This window comes from Macrosteles quadrilineatus, unplaced genomic scaffold (genome assembly GCF_028750875.1).
Source record: "Macrosteles quadrilineatus isolate MER2022 unplaced genomic scaffold, UCM_ALF_1.0 Scaffold_7__1_contigs__length_78375512, whole genome shotgun sequence".
Taxonomy (NCBI): Eukaryota; Metazoa; Arthropoda; class Insecta; order Hemiptera; family Cicadellidae; genus Macrosteles; species Macrosteles quadrilineatus.
This window is the reverse complement of record NW_026542600.1, coordinates 68,988,499-69,005,619: the sequence shown is the minus strand read 5'-3', so window position 1 is coordinate 69,005,619 and position 17,121 is coordinate 68,988,499. Positions and strand designations below refer to the sequence as shown.

Below are 17,121 nucleotides of genomic sequence, written 5' to 3'. Positions count from 1 at the left end.
ATCCTGTTGAGAACTGAGCCAAGTGATTGTTCTTTTACAAAAATATTTAAAGTTTCTGGTGTTTTTAATATGAAGCGGAAGTTGATTGTGGAATTTTGGACCCAAGTATTGAAATGAATGCCTGAAAAAAGTTTTGTTTACTTTGGGCAATTTGATAGATTTATTTGTAAAACTTCTTGTACTGTAAGGATGATTTGGAATTATATTTTCTGTTTCCGCTCCGGATGAAGAACAATCTCAGGACTTTAAAAATAAAAAAAGATGTTGAACTGGTAGAATGCATAACTGTTGGTATAATGGAAAAGAGTTTGTTTAGGTTTTTTGAGAATTATTCGCAAGAAAAAATTTAGAGTCGTTCTTATCTTCTCTATTAATGTTTTGTAAGTACCTCCCCAGCAAGGCAAGGCATATTGTAATCTTGAATTTATCAGTGTGAAATAAAGCGTTCGTAAAATTGTCATTGTCTAAATGGGTATTTTACAATAATTCCTGTCAAGTAGTTCCAAAAGTAACAATTATTATGTTACATGTTTCGGCGAGATGCCATTCTCAAACACTTCAGTCCAGGGAATACATTAATATCATTAATGTTACATTACATTACATTAACATCAGCTTGATTAGCAAACACTTTCAGACACACAAAATAAATAATTTTTGGAAAAAGATCACGGAAATGCAACATTGTCGCTTCGCTAGCAGGAGCAGACAAGTGTTTGACGATGGCATCTCACTGAAACTTGTAACAAGGTTGTTACTTCTTGACAGGTATTGTGACACTTTTATTTTTTAACTTTGTCATAATAAAATGTGAATTTTAAAAAGAAAATTCATTGATATAATTTCAGTCATTGCGGAGAGTGGAACCAATCCTTGTCCACGATCCTGTTCCAACCAGTACCAACCTGTCTGTGGATTCAACCCATGTGAGGAAGACGACTACCCTGATATGATGTTTAGGACGTTCAATAACGAATGTGAGCTAGAGGCTACCATATGCGACGGACCAGGATTTTGTGAGTATCATTCATTTAAAATTTTTAAGTAATCCGAAAGACAAGAGAAGAAAAGTTTTATAATTTCAGATCTATATAATGATTCAGAGCATTTACAGGGTATCCCGTAAGTAAACAGCCAAACTCCGGGAAATGGTTCTATGGGTCAAAATAAAGAGAAAATCAAGAATAACAATTTTTCCAAAATCGCTTCGTTAACCTGATATTCGCCATTTTGTATTTTTTACATAAACATTTTTTTAGGATTTTTTTAAAGCGATCTTTACAAAACTTGGTATGTAGTTTAAGGTAAAAAAGCCCCATGTTAAAAAAAAATCATCTTGATTTAACTTAAAATTTCAAAATGGCAGCAATTTAAATTGTTTTTAATTAAATTACTCAAAAACGGCTAATTTTAGGAAAAAATGCCTAGAACAATTATTTAGCATTTTAAATTCCCTATCAAAAGATACAAAATTCAAATACCCCCGCCGCAGCAAACCTGCAGACTAAGAGAATTTCCATTAACCTGATTGGATTTACACTAAAATGCCTCCATTAAAATATCACATTTATTTCCTATTTAAATAGAATTAGTTTAACGAGTACTTGGGTTTGCTGCAACAAGGAGGGTAAAAGTATTTTTTTGTAAAATGTTAGTAGTTTAGTAAGAAATGAAAGTATTTTCCAAATTCGATCAAAATATGTTCATAAACAAGCAAACTAAAACAGTTGACTTATTCTCCATAAGAATAACATGGGAATTTTTAATTTACAATTTTTTGGAGTTTTCTCTGTAACCATTAGGCGCACAACAACGCTTCAATATACTAAATTATTATTTTTTTAAGCTCTACAAAATGGTTTGGAAATAAATTGTAAAATTTTATGTTTTTAGGGACAAAAATAGGAAAAACCTATTTTTACCCCATAAAACCCCGTTCCCAAAGTCTGATCATGCAGGTTCGCGAACTCCTTTGAATAAATGTAGGTTTACACGTTTGTACCAAATTTAATCAAAATCTGATCATTTTTGCTTGAGTTATCACGCTAACGGACATATAATTATATATAAATGAATTTGAACGGATGGTGTTTTTGGCCTCTAGGAACCTCAAAACGAAAAAGTAAATCGGTCCCGGGTCCAGGTCTAGCTTCTGCCTTATTCTACTCCATTTTTGATTTTTTTTCTAACATGGGGCTCTCTCAAAACTCTCCCACTATCGTCTAAAGTACATTGTGTCACATGAAGATTAATACCTTACACAGCAAGTCTGGTGTCTGTTGTACGACTGTCAGAGTAGTGAAAATGTGTTAAGCCAGTCTCAGCTTTTTGCTCAATGAACAAAACCAGCCTGACTTGGCGGAAGTGTCAATTTTCTTTCACGTTTTCCAATACTATGACGAGACTATTCGGTTCATAGGGGACCAGCTTAAATAGTAGTGAATGAAGCAAGGAAAACAGAGTTGGCCTCTGATTTAACAGGAGCTTGATGGAGACCTTAATTTACGGACAACCCTAATAGATACAGTAGAGACTTGATAAACCGTCTTTTGACCTTTCATTTAGGTTATCTGTCACCTCAAAAATGTAAACTTTGCTATTTTTGCTACAGATTTTACAGTGTCACAGTTTTTAACATTTACTAAGAATCACACGATAGAAACAGAACATGTGGTTTCCGTGGGATACACGGAATATTTGTATTCGAGTAATGTAAATAATTACACTGAGTTATTTCTATCAACGTTCACTATAATTTTCCAAACCGCAGTTATTTATAAAAGAATTTCTGTTTCCCGTTAATTCAGTTACCCGTTCATAGTCCCAGTATGGTTAATAGAGGTTAAACAGTTCAGTACTGTAATATCTGTCTTAGAATAGAGTTTATACAGAGGGTAATAGATATGCAATAGATATTAACAAATACAGCGGTTGATTGTTTTCCAGTGTACCAGAGAGTCTACCAAGGAATTTGTGTTATGGACCACCAAGACGATTCTTCATGCCTTTTTATATCCAACTAACATCATACGTCATGTAAACGACAACCATTCTGATGTACAGACCATGTTACGATTTGCAATAAATGTTTGATTACAAATAATATTATCGCTGTACATTACTGTTAATGTTGCAGTCACCTAATGTAATAAAACAGTTTTAAAATAGTTTTGTCATGGCAGGTATTTGTATAGTTATCAGTTATTTGTGTTTGATACCTGACTAATCTGTAGCCTAACATGATAGGGTACTAGAAGGTGAATACAAATCAAAAAGTCAAATCTAATTGGGATTAGGCCCTGTTTATTCTAAAATGGATGTTTTAAATGAGTTTAATGTTGAACAATAAGTTATACGTATAATTCAAATTCTAATGTTGTTTTGGTATATTTGATTTGTCTGTTAAAACAAGAGTATAAATTTGTTTGCTTTTAAATAAGTAAAATTGTTCTACTTATCTTGCTATGTAGATTAGAATAATACGAGGATAACGAATAAATCCGCTGCAGCAAACCTAGAGACTAAGTGAGTTTTCATTTGCCTGATTGAATTTTTATTAAAATATTTCCATTACACATTCCAGATTCATCATCTATTTTCATAACACTTGGTTTAACAGTACTTAGGTTTTCTGCTACTGAGAAGATAAAAAAGTGTGTTTTTATTGAAATTTCAATAGCTTAATCAGTTATAAATAAATTTGCCAAATTTGATCAAATAACCACAAAAAAGTAAACTACAACAGTTTACTTATTCTTCATAAAAATGTATGGGAATTTAAAATTTATATATTCTGGAAGTATATACTGTACCTACCTAAGTTTGCAAGAATGCTTCAATGTACTTAAGTCACATTGCAGAATTTTTCAATTCTAAATTTGTTAATATCTCAAAAGAAATCGGGTTATCTCCTTCTGAATGTGAGGCATTAAGGCTTACACAAAATTCGATTACAGATTCTCAAAATCAAAAGTTTGATTTTCAAACAATAAATAAGACAGATGTAATTAAAGTTATTAAATCTTTCAGTAATAAAAGATCAGCAGGCTGGGATGAAATTCCTCTTGACATTATAAAAACTGTTTCCAATTCTATAGCTGAACCTCTTTCAATTATCATAAATCAATCTTTTCAAACCAATATTTTCCCAAATCATTTAAAATTTGCAGAGCTTAAACCTCTTTTTAAAAAGGGAGAAAAACATAACCCAGACAATTACAGGCCAATTTCACTCCTGCCTACATTCTCCAAGGTGTTTGAGAAGATTGCTTGTAACCAAATCACAAATTTTATGGAAGCTTTTAATATATTTTCTGAAAAACAGTTCGGTTTTAGAAAAGGCCTTGGCACAATGAATGCTTTAGCTGAGTTCATCGATGAGGTGGCATGGGCCTTGGATGGGTCGCAGAGCACAATGGGTGTGTTCTGTGACTTGTCCAAGGCATTTGATTGTGTTAACCACAACCTTCTTCTAAAGAAATTAGCATTTTATAAATTTTCAACTAAATCAATATCTTGGCTTGGATCCTACTTAAATGCTCGCTTCCAAAGGACAAAAATAACTAAAAATAATCAAGAAATAAAATCTAATTGGGAGGAAATTACAGTCGGGGTGCCTCAAGGGTCCATTCTGGGGCCACTTCTGTTTCTTATATACATAAATGATTTACCTAAAAATGTTTCCAATAGTCTTATTCTGTATGCAGATGACACTACTACAGTTGTCAAATCAAAAAATTATGAGGAATTAGTTGTCAAAGTTACTGAGTGTCTTGATGAGCTAGGGAACTGGTTTGATAAAAATGGATTGAAAATGAATCAAGATAAACTCAATTGGTTAGATTTTTTACACCCCAGAATAGACAAAATGTAAATGCTTTCACACAGCTTTCAACTGATGAAAATGTTAAATTTTTAGGCCTGTACATTGACAAGCATTTGGCGTGGGATAGGTGTGTTGAATATGTTTTGGGCAAACTCAACTCTGCTTGTTTCCAAATTTTATGTTTAAGGGATACAATAGACTTAAAAACTTCAGTGATGATGTATTACGCTTATTTTTACTCCATACTTCAATATGGTATTGAATTTTGGGGCTACTCAACAGATATAAATAGAATTTTCAAAGTCCAAAAAAGGTTTTTGCGAATCATAACTTTTTCACCATGGAAAGCTTCATGTAAACCAATTTATAAACAGTTAAATATAATGACAGTTCCAAATTTGATTATTTATAAAACCTTGCTAACTGTACAACCCAACTACCCTCAATTTTGCAGCGGAAACTTTGAGCATTCGTATAATACGAGATTCAAAAATAATTTTCAGTATCCTAGACACAATCTCAAACTTGTTGAAAAAACACCTTCCTACATGGGGAAAAAATTTTTTAATAAATTGGACCCAAAATTAAAAATATTAATAAATACTAATTCTTTTAAAAGCAGCCTTGCCAACTTTTTACTAGGTAAAACTTATTACAGCATTAATGAATTTTTAATGGACAGCTCGATTCTGTAATAATTTTCATCTTTAACTTTCGACTTAATCTCCTTTTATTGTAATTTATTTCTATTCTAAGACATTGTTTATAATTATTATATTAATCTTTAATTTCTAGCTATTCATATTTATATTTACTTTTTAATGTTATTATTACATAATTTGACAATGTCACCTGTTTTTTAGTTATGCTATAATTGAAAATGTTATATGACAATAAAGAGATATTTATTTATTTATTTATTTACTTTAGTCAGGCCCGGTCTGGCTCCATTGGAGGCCCTCGGCTAGATGTTGATTTGAGGCCCCCAGCCAGAAATAAAACAAGGACCATGGAGTCCTCTCACGGCAACAATTAGTAGCATGTTTGCTGCATGCCGCAGGTGCATAAAAGGGGCCTAAGGTGGTTTTAAATGATTAACAGTTTTTTGATAATTTTGATTAAATTAATAATTGCTAAATTTCCATAAATTAAAATCTTTGTATTTATAAATTTAATTCCAAGGTATCAATCAATTTAAATTTGATATAAAATTTGCTCGTATTTCTATTCACCTCTACAGCTGCCATAAAATTTAAAGGCCTATTCTTAAAATTCTTTTAAGTCTTCAATTTAAAAATAAGACCAAAACCTAGTTCTTGGAGTTTTTGCCATACATGGTAAAAAAGCATATCACGTACCACTTTAGAATTTTGAATACATCTATGAATGGACCACATTTACTGTTTATCACACACTTTACTCCATAGTTGTACAGTACTTCAGCAACAAAGACAAACAGAAATAATCAAAAGTATTTTAATTTAAACGTTGTAAGGCTTACAAAAAACTTCTGATGGTTTCCGCCTGCCTGTTTGCGACTTTTCATTGTTAGCAGAATCGGAACTGAAACCAGCTAACCTGCTAACCATAAGTTCAAACAGTTTAACTTTAATTTGTTTTTATTTTGAAATATTTCCTATCCATTTTTATTTTACTTGCGCCACTTGGGTGCATTTTATAGTTTCATTTTATAAACTGAACGAATTGGGAACTTTTTTTAGGGATGATACATAACATGTAATTGCATTTATTTTTGTTGTTTAAAAAAATATAAAATTGCCAAGACACTGTATTATATATACTGATGATTTAGATTTTAATGTAGTGGAATTCTCTTGGTTTTTCATTCGACTGAAAAAACCACTGGTTTTAAAAACAACCGATTGACAAATTGACTAGTCGATAGTTTTTTTCCAGTCGGTTGTCCCATCACTATACTATTACAAGCGCTAAGCTGTCTGCTTGAGTCCAGACATCAGACATATCCCAGACGCGCCGGCACGGCAATGTCTCGTCACTACCGCGGAGCGCTGGGCACTGAGGACTGAGCTGATTCGAACGGTGCGTTGCAGTGAGATCGGTGACCATCCTCTAGTGACTATCACCGAGTGACTATCACTGTACTTGGGGGCTACCCTGACTGTAATTCAATTAAAAAAGAGTATTGTTTATTAAAAATTGTTTTTGCAAGACTACGTCGCTGTGAAACAGTTAAACAAAATATTTTTTTACTATAACAAAATTTTTTTAATTGATTTTTTGGCTTTTGGAGGCCCCCTTGAGCCGGAGGCCCTCGGAGATCGCCGACCAGCCGCCCTGGCCAGACCGGGCTTGACTATAGTTTGGCTGTAGTTTGGCTGCTTAGATAGCGACCTCCTCTAGCATTGGTTAGCATTAGCTTAGCGCGCAGGTCGCTATCTAAGCGGCCGAACTAAAAATTATTATTATTATTTTAAGCCATTCCAAAATGATTTAGAAACTGCAACATTTTATCATATGTTTTGAAAGTTAAAAATGTGAAACCCAATTTTAACCCCATAAAACCCTATATTGTCTTTGTTCAGACAACATTTCTTGGCTGATTTAAGTTTGCTACAAGCCATCAGACACGGAATTTGTTGAATGTATCGTATAATGGTGATTTAAAAAGTGACAAAAAGGCAGGCCTATTTACATAAATAATAATTGTTTTTCAAAGGGCTAAATCCAAGGCACTAAACTGTTTCAGCACTGCCTTCCTAATGGAGGCGACAGGCTAGCCAATCTTTGAGAAAAAGCAATAAGACAACACTTGTCATTGTTCCAGAAATCAGATATCCATCTAGCTAATCCACCTATGGTTATTTACCTGAGTAGATGAGGGGCAGAATGGCACGGTATAGGTGGCATTGGCGTGCAATTTGCTCGTGACGAGTGACAGCGATGATTGGGCAACGCGGCCTGTACTTGGAGATAAGATGCGCAGAGCGGCCCGTGGTGGTGATCACTATGATGGCTGCAGCTTGGCACTTGTTGGCTGCTTCTACGGCAGCGATGGCGATTGTGTGTGTCGCTTCTAGAGGCTCAACCACCTGAAATACCACATTAGTAAAATTCAAGCAAGCCACGGAAATAAAATTTATGTTTTTCCAGATTTTAAAGAACTTAACAAGAGATCAAAACTTAGAGTAAAAAACTATGTTATTAATATGCTACATTCAATGGACCTAAATTAATTCTAATTAATAAAAAAAAAAAAATTTAACAAATATTTTTGTTGGCATAATTTGATTCATTGTAAATTTATTAATAATTTGTTTAATCCGTTAAATGTTCATGGTTGTTACCACAGACATTAGTGATGGTCAAATCTAGGACTTTCGAATCTAGAACAGAATTATAAAATTGAAAATCAAATTCCTAGTTAAAGTAAAATTGTGGTTGCATCCAATATAAAGTCTATTATTTAATTTATTTTGTACCTATCACAGTAAACCCAGCCCTGACCTGTTAATGAGTTGGCCAGTTAAACCGATCTATTGTAAAAACGATAACTTATACCTAATAAATCGATAAATGTCAAAAGCAGTGTTTAATTCTCTTTGGGGATTATTTTTTTGAAAAAATACACATGTTTGTAAAACAGACAGAAAATTTATTTATTGGTTAAAATTGTAAAGTAATGAACATTAAAAGATTATGATTTCAGATAACATAAACTAATACTAAATAATTATGGATGTATAAATGACTCCTAATAAATTGGCCATGAAGATCATTAGGCCTTAATAGAACGTAAATTTCTGCTAAACTTTCTTATCCATTGTTTTCTTTTTTACAAACTAAACAGTTTCTGTACTCCACCAACTACACTGAAAATAATCAACCAGAGGATAGGCCTAATAACCCAATTGAGTAGCCTAGAGTAAGATATAAGTAAACGGATAAATCGTCAGAACCCTAAAGTTGCGAAGACTAGTGCTTGCAACTTAGCCTCTGTAGGCCGTAAGAAAGGCATTTTAATATTGGCTTCCTTTAGGTGGCCGGGTAAAGCAAAGAACCTGTAAAATCAAGGCCAGATATAAGGGGATCTTGTGCAATTGTAAAAAAAAGGCCAAGAATAGCAAGGTACAGAGGAAACTTTCTTATGAGATAACTGTGCGCTTTCTGCTCTAGTATGGTGTGTTGGAAATATACTTGAGCAAAGAAGAGCCCGAGTGGTGAACACTGTGCGGAGATGCCTATCGCACAAGGCACAAGGTCTTCCTCCACAGCAAGGGGAGCGGTGTTGGACTTTGCCCAAGTGCGACAAGTGCTAGACACCACTTAGTGTACCATTAAATGCCTTTTCTGATCCTTACTTCTCTATGGTTATACTCGCATAGATAGTCTTTCGATGGTTGATATATTGTAAATATGAAGCTCAGTTACATTTTTGCGCATCAACTATACTTAAGTCATTGATTACTATGGTTGTGAGTTACCTTAGAAGTGAGGTCAACGAAGAGTTGCTTATGCCAGATGGCAGCTTCTGCCTCCTTGCAGATGTTAGCCATGGTAGCCACACATTCTAGAGGGTAGTCTCCCTTAGCTGTCTCTCCAGACAACATAACACAGTCAGCTCCGTCTAGGATAGCGTTGGCTACGTCCGAGCCCTCGGCACGTGTGGGACGGGGCTTGTGGATCATAGACTCCAACATCTGGGTGGCGCAAATCACTGGCTTGCCTTTCTTGTTACATCGAGCAATCATGGCCTTCTGGGCCAAAAACACTTTTTCTGGGGGGATTTCAATACCCAGGTCTCCACGAGCTACCATGATTCCATCTGCAGCTTCGATGATTTCATCAAGATTCTGCCAGCCCTGGTGGTTCTCGATCTTGGCAATGATTTTTATATTCTTGCCTTCTGCTCCTGTAATATTAAAAATATTAACTTTAGAAACCTCTTTAAGGTTTTGAAGTGGCCAAAACACAATGTCTAGTTAATTTTTTAATCTTTTATTCAGGTGTAAATCACAATATATTTGTATTATTATATTAACACTGATTTCATAATAGTAAAATTATATACAGTTATGCATATAGAACTTGCATGTTCTGGATGGATAAGAGGAATGGGTCGCCTGAAGACTGCCCCCCGGAAAACCAGAAGTTCAAGCATGTGTCTATTGCTACATTAAAGATTTAAATTTGTTCAAAGTAGGATAGTATTCAGACGATGATTCAAGGTTTGTATATGGTAAACGGCAACCAAATTCGAGAACAACTTTTTTATGCACAATGAAATATATTATAATTTATCTCTACAACACACAAACAGAGAATAGTACAAACCCAGGATTTGTCTGATCTCTGTGATAGCTTTAGCGTCTCGGATGAATGATGCAAATATCATATCTACTCCTTCTTTCACACCGAACTGAAGATCCTCTTTGTCCTTCTCGGAAACTGCAGGAAGATCAACCGCGATACCCGGAAGGTTCACCCCCTTCCTGCTTCCCAACATACCTCCGTTTTCAATTTCACATTTTGCGTAGTCAACTCCTGCAAAAGGTACACAATGTTTAAAAGGTAAGTCAAATAACATTTATTTTCCTTGCCACTAATGTACAGCTGTTAACACAGACATGATTAAGTTTAAGTGCCTTGATTGTAAAGAAACCATAGTTTTTCACCAGCAAAATGAGCCAGACCACCACTTGTGTTGACTTTAGATGATTATTATGGTTTAAAGCAGGATTTGGATGCTTAGATCATGTCACAAAACTATTTAGGAAATTTAAAATCTAAATATTTAGTAAATTCTGGAATGTAATCAAATAAGTTTTTTTTTTCAAGAAGAGTGTTCCCAAGTGTATGTGCATTATTTTGTCTATAAGTACATGGAATTGTCTATATTTAAATTGCTGTACCAAGTATAATATATCTTGTACAAAATAATTCAGTAAAGATTAATATACACATATTTGATCAATTTTGGGGCCCAAGATATTTCCCAAAACCTCCAAATATGTTGTTAATAAAGTAAATTGGCCATTTACTTATATTTTACAGTAGGTAGATAATTTATAAACCCAAACGGGTATCCAAGTCATTGTTAGCTTTTCATCACTCATACTCTTTTAATCAATCAATATAAAGCAGAGTTTATTTTTGAGGTTGTACACTTGTATCTCAGTTAAGTTAAAACTAGTCTAAAAGTAACTGAGTGAGTAGTCTGAGTAAGGTAACTTACCAACATGCGTTACAACTAAGGAGATCAATCCATCATCAATGAAAATTCTGTTTCCGACGTTCAGCACATCGCTGAGGTTTTTGTAGTCAATCCACAAATTTTGTTCTGTGGATTTTTCCTTGTATTCAGACTCATTTGTTATGGTAATCAACTGTCCCTTTTTCAGCTCCACTTCAGCAGAGGGCCCCTGTTGATTCATTTCATATTTTAACTCAATACATTTTTTTATATATCAAAAACTATCTTTCAATTGATTCCAAAAATAACACTTAATAAAATGAAAATGAACCGTAAACTAAAGGTAAATAAAATACCTCCGCCGCATCAAACCTGCCGTCTAAGCGAATTTCCATTTGCCTGAGTTGATTTTCAATAAATCTATTCTTATAACATTAGGTTTAACGAGTACCTAGGTTTGCTGCTACAAGGAAACTAAAAAAGTGTGTTTTTAAGTAAAATAATTATAGCTTAGTACAAAATCAATAAATTTGCCAAGTTTAATCAAAATATATCCATAAACTAGCAAACTACAACATTTTACAATATTCTCCATAAGAATAACATGGGAATTTAAAATTAAAATTTTTTTGAGTTTTCTCCATACAACCATTAACCGTACAAAAACACTTTGATATAAGCAATTATTTGTTTTTTTAAGCTCTTTAAGAAGGTCTGTAGAGAAATTGGGAATTTTTTTGTTTTGAGTGTCAAAAATGAGAAAAACCAATTTTTACCCATAAACCAAGTTAAACCAAGTTCCCATGGTTCGATCATGCTGGTTCGCGAACTCATTCAAGTTTATCCCGCCTTACAACCTTCAAACCAAATTTATCAAAATCGGACAAAAATTACTTAAGTTATCGTTCGGACGGACACATATATCTCTATATATTTATATATATATATCCATATATAAAAATGTGAACGAATGGTGTTTTTGGCCTCTGGGGACATCAAAATGAAAAAGTAAATCGGTCCCAGGCCTAGGTCTTACCATGAAACCTACGGTAATAGCTACTTCCCTATATGGGAAATTCGCTAAAATACGACTCATTAACTCACTGATACCATATTGCAAGAACAAAAACAAATGTATGTGAAACTGATCGTGGTAGTAGGCCTACCGGTACCAACCCTATTAATACTATAGGAGTGCAAAAACAAAATCAAGGAATTCTGTGTTCAAGCAGATACCAAATTTATGATACCGGTAAGTACAAATCAGCATTTTTACTAGAAAGTAAAGAAGATTAAAGCTGACACTGCTAACATATTGTATTTTTGTCATAAAATTTTCTATATATGGAGTGTCCATAAAAAATATACACTTCTAGAGAAAATATTCTTGTATCACTAAATTAAAAAAAAAAACTGCAAGATGACAAAATATAAAAAGACAAGAATAAATAAAGCTTTAAGGACAATATTTAGACCAAAAAGTTATTTTGGTTGGAAAAATCAATTTATTGATGATGTCTTAGCACAGATCCATACAAACTCAAAATGGAATTTCTATAAATACATTAGTAAAATCTTTCATAAACCATTACTTTTCCATGCAAACATTTATATTTACTATTATTAGATATATTTTTTAAACCAAGTATTTGTTGCTAGTGAAGGAAGTGTTGCTAACCAAAATCGATTCTTGGTTCCGGTACCATCGGTACCTCATTTTAAAATTTGGCTAATTAATTGTTTTATTTTAAAAACAAAATATCCCTATTTCAAGGTAGGTTGGTTATATTAAGGGATTAGGAAAACTTAGGCCTATTTATACAAATAACACTTTGACAACCAAACACATTCAAATAAAAATAATATATACCAAATATAGGCCTTGAAGTTATTTGTTGAAATGATTCACTGTTAAACCAATAACTTTAACATAGGTTGGAAAGAAAAGGGGCTCTGGAAATTTGTTAAACTAAGTTCTAGCCTGTTAAGTTCTAGCATTGACTATTAGATACTGAAGTAGACGTCCAATCTATACAAACCAGCTGTAGCCAACTTTTTATTAAAAAAGAACGTAGTTGTGTGAGCCAGTCACAGAATGCGCTAGTGACTAAAACTCTATTTTCTACTGTAGCTTTGTTGAGGAAATGTTGCGTGGATCGATGAGAATTTTAATTCCGAAATTCTACTACATGAACCCTAGTAGATTCGTTTTTATAACTACTAAAAGTGCAAAACTGTAACAAAATCATAACTTTTACACACCTTTCTTTCTTAGTCGCTTAAGTGGAAATTATCTTTAAAAACCAACGTTTAAAATCTTTCAAATATAAAGTAGTGCATGTCCAACTCACCCCAGCCAACAAACCAGTCCTGATCTCGGGTCCCTTAGTGTCAAGCGCTATAGCAAGTGGGTACGTCATTCCAATCTTAGAACTGTAGCTGGTCACAGCTTCTCTGATTTGTTTAACCACACTTGAGTGGTAAGCATGAGTCCCGTGCGAGAAGTTCAGCCGAGCAATGTTCATTCCAGTTTCAATCATCTGCTCCAATCTGCCTGGATAAACTGACGCAGGTCCTGAAATACAAGATGTTTTATTAAACTGCTCTTCTGACAACCTTTGAATTGAAACACTCATCTTTGTTTTGGATTTATAATATCATTTTATCTTAACCTAGACATTTCGATCTGTACAAATTCACAATAAGACTCACTCTGTATTTATATATGAATGTTTTTTACCTTTGATAATCAAATCATGTAGAACAAGTAGCCTTCTATGGAAAAAAAAATCCTCGGCTTAATCTTAGAGATTAGGATTGACGGAGAATTAGATAGAACTTAGAACTTAAAGTCAATTTGTATACAAACCCAGACATTGTGGTACGATGAACCCTTCTTAATTGTTTCTGGGTCAACGGTTGTTTGAATTAAACACCTCTAACCAGGCAGAAATAGGGGTTTATGAATTTAAAACTGGTTTTAAGCAACTTGTTTAAGGAATCTAGAGACTTCCACACTTGTCCTTATCACAGTCATAAAATTATTCATTTCCGTGCAGGTGTAGTTTTTATGAACCTAACGAATTGAAAGTTTAAAAAAAGTGATTATCCATCATAAATTTTGTAAACAATTGTATTTAATGTAAATGACTTTTATTTCAATGATATATGTGAGTAGTACAAAAACTAATGTTAATCCGCATGATCAAAGTTGAAATTTGTGTATCTTTTCTAACAATGTACAGTATTCCTTATTTTTCAAGAGTAAAATGTGCAGTACTGTGGTTAAGAAGAGACAAATAATCATTCTACAGTATGATAAATTAGTCACTGGAACAATCTTGCTACTAGGTACATGGTATTATATAAGCCAAAAATGCAGAAGCAAACATTGATATTTGAAGCTAGGTTTTACATTAACATTGTGTTAGTAATTCATTTTATTACAACATTATTTTACATGGTTGTCCAACAACATAGGTCAAGTTCCGTTCAGACTGATTGAGACAGGGTGTACCGTAATGGCAAAAATCTGTAAATATGGGTGCGAGGAACGTAAGAGAAGAACATTCCAAAATCATGGTCGGCTTGCTACTAGGTACATGGTATTATATAAGCCAAAAATGCAGAAGCAAACATTGATATTTGAAGCTAGGTTTTACATTAACATTGTGTTAGTAATTCATTTTATTTCAACATTATTTTACATGGTTGTCCAACAACATAGGTCAAGTTCCGTTCAGACTGATTGAGACAGGGTGTACCGTAATGGCAAAAATCTGTAAATATGGGTGCGAGGAACGTAAGAGAAGAACATTCCAAAATCATGATCGGCTACCTGGTAAACCTGGATGAAAGAAGGCTACTTGGCAGACCATGGAGATGAAAGGAAAAGTTCACAGGTCATTGATTGACTGGGCACTAAACTTCAATCATCAGAAGACAGGAAATTATAGAGGCATTGGTGTCGACATCAAACCCCTATTGAGGTTTTAATGGCCAATTAAGCAAGGTAAGGTAAGTTTAGTATGTTGGCCTACTTACCAATGGTACAAATGATTCCGGAGAGTCGAATGTAGGATGCCTTGGAGTCGATGTCCAAGGCGCACATGTGGTCGAGGTAAGAGGCAGCTCCTGCGGCCTGGAGCTGGCTCATGGGTACGCTTGAGCCTTTTGAGTCCATCTAAAAGACAAACAAGGAAAAATACTGTTAGACTATCATTTATGACTGAAATTAGGCTAACTTATGATCTTCTCTCTGTATGCTCTTTCCTTACACTCGTACTTTTAAACACCACTTATAAATTGTAAAAATTAAGCTAAAACTATTTATAGTTCTGTACATGATAAGATCACAATAATAAGTTAGGGCCTACTCATAAAAGCAAAAAAATTCATGAATGGAATCCGTTCCATTACCTCTTGATACAAAAAACGTTTTTGACTAAAAAAAAAAAAACTTAATGGACACAACACGCTTAGCCGAACGATGTTAGAAACAGTTCCTAGCAAGTCAAAATGAAATCATTTTTATTTAATAATTTGTACAATTTTGAGTAAAATAAACTATAAGGATGAACAAGTGATTCATTAATGTTGAAAAACAGTATTTTATTAAAATTTTTAGTCATACACAAATTGTCAATCCATGCTAAACCCAATACACACAATTTTACCGAAAAGCTAAGAATCTAAAGATCTTAACAGTTTAGAACAATATATCTTACTACAGTATGTGCAAAGACCATCCTGTTGGGTAAGTCTGTATGTTTTTGCTGGTATAGATAAAACTACACTCCACAGATATCTTATCATAACAAGCTTGCACAACAATCTAACATCAAGGATAAACACTAGAAGGGGATACAAATTGCCATGTTATGCCATTGTTTATGTTCTACACCAATATTTTCAATGTTAAACAAAAAATAAACTTAACAATGATTCAGTAATTAGTATACTACAAAATATTATATTTTTTAAACCTGTAAAGCTTAAAAACTCCACTAAGCGTGTTAATAATTTGTTTCACAAATGTTCTATGATGTTAATTTTTTAACATATCCTAATGGAATTTGAGCATTATTGTATTGAAGATGGAAATAATTTAGGTGGAAGTTAAGTGAATATCATCAACAGTTAGAACTGATAGATATAAATGGTACCTAATTTAGTAATTTATTCTGTTCTAAAAAAACTTTCCAGGAACTAGAAATCTACATATTCGTAAGTGATGTAGGCCTAGTGTGGAAAATAGTCTTTGCTTTATATACAAAAATGAATTTTTTCTTTAAAACATTATTTTCAAGAGAATTTTTTTCGAGAGAGATTTTTTCATAAGAGTTCAACTTAGGATGTATTAACTGCATATTTGACTTACAGTACCCCAAATAAATTATAAGTGTAAATAAACTAAAAAAGTATAACTTTGTATTACAAATATAAAACATTTTAGAAAAACTGTCAATTTTGAATCTGAAAATGGTTCAAATACCTCCGTAAGAGTAATCCTTGCCGTTGGTAAGGCTACAGTGGAGGCAACTAGTTTTGGACCCCAAGACAGACCATCTTCAGGTCATGCAAGGAGTCAAACATAATAACTTCAATTGAAGGTCGTTACCACCACAGTAAATAAAGATTACTGCATACAGGAATATTAACCACTTTAACTTTACAGCAGTACCCAGAGACTAAACAATTTATAAAATGTTTTATTGCTTGTTTTGAAATTGATAATGTTGTCCATTACTAAAATGCATAAGTTAAATAGATAAATTATTAAATAGTCACATGTTTTTGTTTATTAAAGTGAGAGACATTGTAAGCCATACTAGCCCAATTGATATTCTGTTATTTTCTATTCATACAAGTATAAGTCAAATTTGTTTCAAAGTTGTCTGGGCCTTTCCGTGCTTTCCTGTAAAAAAAACCTCTTGGTGAAAAATCATTTCCAGTCTATATACATTGTTTCAACAAATTTTACAAACATTTTGATTTGTCTTAAGTCTGATGTTCGGCTTATGACATAATATACGATGCAACTCGAGCTATAAATGCAAAAAACAAGAATATTACTGTTATGAGTTGATATCAGAGTGAAACAAAACTACACCAAGCTACTTAT

The 17,121-nt window shown here is 33.3% G+C and overlaps 1 protein-coding gene and 1 long non-coding RNA gene across 10 annotated transcripts in view; one reads left to right on the top strand and one right to left on the bottom strand.

Moving 5' to 3' along the window:
• Positions 1-17,121, bottom strand: part of LOC128998040 (pyruvate kinase-like) — a 67,181-nt gene that overhangs the window by 25,607 nt on the left and 24,453 nt on the right. For 8 of the 9 annotated variants that reach the window (XM_054423991.1, XM_054423986.1, XM_054423985.1 and 5 more), the window contains 6 exons: positions 15,042-15,180; positions 13,349-13,572; positions 11,040-11,226; positions 10,139-10,348; positions 9,289-9,716; positions 7,674-7,896 (listed from right to left, as the gene is read on the bottom strand). In XM_054423991.1, the coding sequence (XP_054279966.1) occupies positions 7,674-7,896; positions 9,289-9,716; positions 10,139-10,348; positions 11,040-11,226; positions 13,349-13,572; positions 15,042-15,180 (1,411 nt within the window). Of the gene's footprint in view, positions 1-7,673; positions 7,897-9,288; positions 9,717-10,138; positions 10,349-11,039; positions 11,227-13,348; positions 13,573-15,041; positions 15,181-15,724; positions 15,761-17,121 lie in introns of those variants that run through there. The other variant, XM_054423989.1, reaches the window with a different exon arrangement.
• Positions 853-3,106, top strand: LOC128998044 (uncharacterized). The gene is made up of 2 exons (XR_008491182.1): positions 853-1,016; positions 2,947-3,106. It is a non-coding gene; the product is annotated as an uncharacterized LOC128998044 (long non-coding RNA).